We start from the raw sequence: 3852 nt of genomic DNA on the forward strand, positions 1-3852 counted from the left end.
AAGCACCGTCTCGACGTAGCACCCGACGTCGACGCCGTCGAGCTGGCTCAGGCGCACGAGGTTCGTGCCCACGAGGATGCGCAGCTCCTGCCGCTCCTTCTCGCGCCGCTTGCGCTCGTTCTTCGCGCCCTGGTTCTGCATGCGGACCCAGAGCCGGTTCGTCTCCGAGAAGTTCTGGAGCACGAAGTCGACGGCGTCGGACACGTCGCCGCCGTGGCCCTCGTACTCGGAGCCGGCGTCGGGCAGCTTGTCCTTGCAGGCCTGGGCGAGGTAGTTGCGCAGGAAGAGGCCCCGCATCGGGTGCTGCACGCCCTTGGCCATCTCGACGAGGTCGTTGAGGATGTCCTTCGCGGGCGCCTGGCGCGACTTGATGTAGACGGCGCCCACCGTGATGAGGAGGTAGAGCCGCGGCAGCACGTCGCCGCAGGCCTGGGCCTTCTCGTAGAGCTCGCTCGCCTGCGTGCCGCTCGCGCACAGCCCGCTGAAAAAGTCGTCGAGGTGGTGGAGCTCGTCGAGCACCTTCATGTAGAGCTCGTAGTAGTTCCGCGGCGTCAGCAGCGACGTCCGCAGCTCCCGGAGCATGTCCGACGCGTGCTGGAGCGCGCCCTTGAGGTCGCTCGCGTCCATGGCACGCTTCATGTAGAAGCCCTGCTCCTTGACCTTTTTCGTGGCCTCGGCGAGGTACTGCGGCTGGTTCTCGAGGGCCGGCGTCGCCATGGTCGGTGTCTGGGGTCTTACCCTTCCCGACCTGCCTTTTCACGGCGCGCGCGACGCCCACTTTCGCAGGCCAATCGCGCTCGCGTCCACGGGCCGCCGGCGTCTTGTGGCGAAGCCAGCGCTTCCCTTGTGGCGAGCCGATCAGACCAGGATGGCGTGGTCAAGCTGCAAGATGCTAGCGCTCACGCTGGCCCTGGCCGCCGGCTTCCGCACCCAGAGCCTGCGCGCCGCGCCGCGCCGGTCGTCGGCGCTGTCCGCGTCAAAGCGAGTCGCCGTCTGCGGCCCGTCGGGCGGCACGGTCGCCGACGGCATCGCCGCCCGGCTCGCGGCGGGCGGCGCCGAGGTCGTGCGCGTCGTCGACGGCGAGGGCCGGAGCGGCCGCGTCGACGCGGCGGTGTGCTGCGGCGACGGGTCCGACGACGTCGCGCTGTCCAAGCTCCTGGACGCGTGCGAGCCGACGCCGGCGACGGTCGTCGTCGTCGGGCCCGGCGGCGGCGACGGCGAGGAGGAGGCCGGCGGCCTGCGGGCCGTGCTCGGCAGGGTGCCGGGCTTCGACAAGGGCTTCAGCGACCCGGCGGCCGTCGCGACCAAGGCGCTCGGCGGCGCCGCGCGGACCGCGTGCGTCGTCCTCCACGGGCCCCTCTTCGGCGGCGTCGCGCTGGAGGGCGAGCTGCAGGCCTTCAAGAGCGGCCTGCTCAAGGAGCCCGTGCTCGAGGACGACTTCGGCCGCCGCGGCGCGCGCGTCGCCGTCGTCCGCGACGGCGCCAAGGGCGAGGACCAGATGTTCAGCTCCGGCACGTGGCTCGGCCTCGGCGACATGGCCGCGGCGACGGAGCGGGGCCAGATGCGCGAGGCGCAGGGCGTCGCCGCCAAGCCGCTGGCGGCGACGCGGCGCGGCGCCGTCGCCGACGCCGTCGTCGCGGCCCTCGCGTCGCCCGAGTTGAAGCCGGGCCTGGCCAAGTTCGAGGTCCGGTCCGCCGCGGGCGAGAAGGCGCCGTCCGCGGACGACTGGGCGGCCCTGCTCGCCGAGGTGCTCCAGGCGGGGAAGTCCACCAAGGCCCTGGCGAGCCGCCTCGACGCGCGCTACGACTGGGCGCCGGAGCCGCTGTCGTCGTGGCTCTGCGGCGAGTGGGGGCCGACGGCGCTCCGGTCCGTCGACGCGACGCTCGCGATCCGCGGCGCGCGGCCCGTCGCCTTCGTGGCGCCCGCGGACCCGTCGTCGGGCCAGCTCGGCGCGCTCCGCTGGGAGACGCTCACGAACGCCGGCGTCGAGGCCGACGGCCGGCTCGAGTTCGCGCTCGTCGCCGCGGGCGGCGGCCTCGACCTCGTCGCCACGCGGGACCGCATCGACGAGCTCACGGGCGAGGCCGACCTCATGGACCTGCTCGTCGACGCGCTCGGCAAGTACGCGGCGACGCGCGCGGCGCCGTCCGCGGCCGCGGCCGCGGCCGCGGAGGCCGCGGAGATCGCCGCGGCCAACGCCGTCGACGAGGAGCCCGCGCCGGCGCCGGTCGCCGTCGCCTCGGCCGCGGCGGAGAACCCCTACTACGAGGCGCCGAAGGAGGCCGAGAAGACCGTCACCGCGCCCGCGAAAAAACGCCGCTCGGCCGTGCGCACGCGGTCCGCGAAGCGGAAAGGGGACCCGGGGAAGTGAGGCGGCGAGGTCGCCGGGGGCGTAACACCGTGGCGTAGAGCAGCAACGGAGCCTCCCGTGTCCTGCCCCCGGGAGTCGTCGAGCCTGCGCACGGCGCGCACGATAGCGAGCGTCGGACCCCCGGGCCGGCGCCGGGGCGGCGGGCGGCTGGCTGGCTTCAGCCCAATGGCTCTGTCTCTGGACCGCACAGTAGCGTTGCTCCTGCAGCTCGTCGCGTCGACAGCTGCGGGGTCCGACGCGCCATCATCACCGAAAGCTCAAGCTGTGTATTCCCTATCGGAACCGCAGCGCGCGTCGCTCGTCCGCCTCCGGCGTCCATCTCAAACCGGCAGAAGGAATTTGAAAGAATATCCGCCCGCACCCGCCGAGACATGAGATCCCGTCTCTCTCAGGCGTCGATCATCGAGCTGACCCAGGGCGCCGACGAGTCCGAGGGCGACGCCGCGGGCACGCGCTGCGGCCTCGCGGACCTGGTGGACGACGCCGACGCCGCGTTCACGGCGGAATCGGAGCCCGGCGACAGGGCGTCCATGTGGGACGCGACGACGGGCCGGCCGACGGAGGCCGTGGCGGCCCTGCGGAAGCGCGTCGCCGCGCGGCTCGGCGCGCTCGACGGGTCCTGCGGCGCGCGCGGCGGCGAGCTGCGGCTCCGCGCGGCGCTGGCGCTCGTGAACAGCTGCCTCGTCGGGCGGAGCGCGAACTTCAAGGTCGAGCGGACGACGTCCGACGACTTCGCGGACCTGCTGGGCCCCTGGTTCGCGCCGGGCGTCGGCGCCGTGCTCCTGCTGGCCGTCGGCGGATTCCTCGCGGCGTTCGACGCCTTGGTCGCGTCGCCGCTCTTGGGGCCCAAGCGGGCGCGCGTGCCCTGCGCGTGCCGCCTCTGCGCCGGCGCCGTGCGCGTCGACGAGAAGATCGGCGAGGGCGGCTTCGGCGCGGTCTGGCGCTGCGCGACGCCGGCGGGCGTCGTGCTGAAACTCGTGCGCGTCTGTGTGGATATCAACCACTGGTTTCGGTGGTCCTGACCAAACTTCAGAATTCTCTAGCTCGGTCAAATCGAAGTCGATTCGGCTGATTTTTGGACGAATCGATTGCTCTCGTCGAGTTCTCGAAGCACAGCCGAAGAGCTTGCGTCGAAACTGTCGCATACGCGCACATTGAAGTCGGGTTGAAGAATTGATTTCCACACAGGTGCGCGTCGACCTCGAGCGCGACATCCACGGGTTGCAGAACGTGCTCGACGAGGCGCGGCACCTGCAGGCCCTGCGCCACGACCACATCGTCGCCTACTACGACACCTTCGTGCACCGCGAGGACGGCTCCAACGGCCTCTTCTCGCTCGACCTCCGCGGCGGCGCCGTCGCCGACTACGCGTGCATCGCCATGGAGGACTGCGCCGGCGGAAGCTTACTGGACCACGTCGCCTCCGGCGTGCCCTTCCCGCTGCCCGCCGTCGTCGAGGTCACGCGCCAGGCGCGACGGGG

The 3852-nt window shown here is 72.4% G+C and overlaps 2 protein-coding genes across 2 annotated transcripts; one reads left to right on the plus strand and one right to left on the minus strand.

Annotated features, from left to right (window-relative positions):
- Positions 1-129: 129 nt before the first annotated feature.
- Positions 130-717, minus strand: AURANDRAFT_35053 (hypothetical protein; the record flags this gene model as incomplete). The annotated part of the gene is made up of 1 exon (XM_009044419.1): positions 130-717. A coding segment is annotated over one exon (588 nt), but the record flags the coding sequence as incomplete, so codon positions are not given.
- Positions 718-868: 151 nt separating this feature from the next.
- AURANDRAFT_68702 (hypothetical protein) lies at positions 869-3829 on the plus strand (the record flags this gene model as incomplete). Its single annotated transcript, XM_009044418.1, has 3 exons — positions 869-2326; positions 2764-3354; positions 3560-3829. Coding segments are annotated over 3 exons (2319 nt in total), but the record flags the coding sequence as incomplete, so codon positions are not given.
- Between the last annotated feature and the right edge of the window lie 23 nt (positions 3830-3852).

Source organism: Aureococcus anophagefferens, assembly GCF_000186865.1.
Source record: "Aureococcus anophagefferens unplaced genomic scaffold AURANscaffold_307, whole genome shotgun sequence".
NCBI classification, from domain to species: domain Eukaryota; class Pelagophyceae; order Pelagomonadales; family Pelagomonadaceae; genus Aureococcus; species Aureococcus anophagefferens.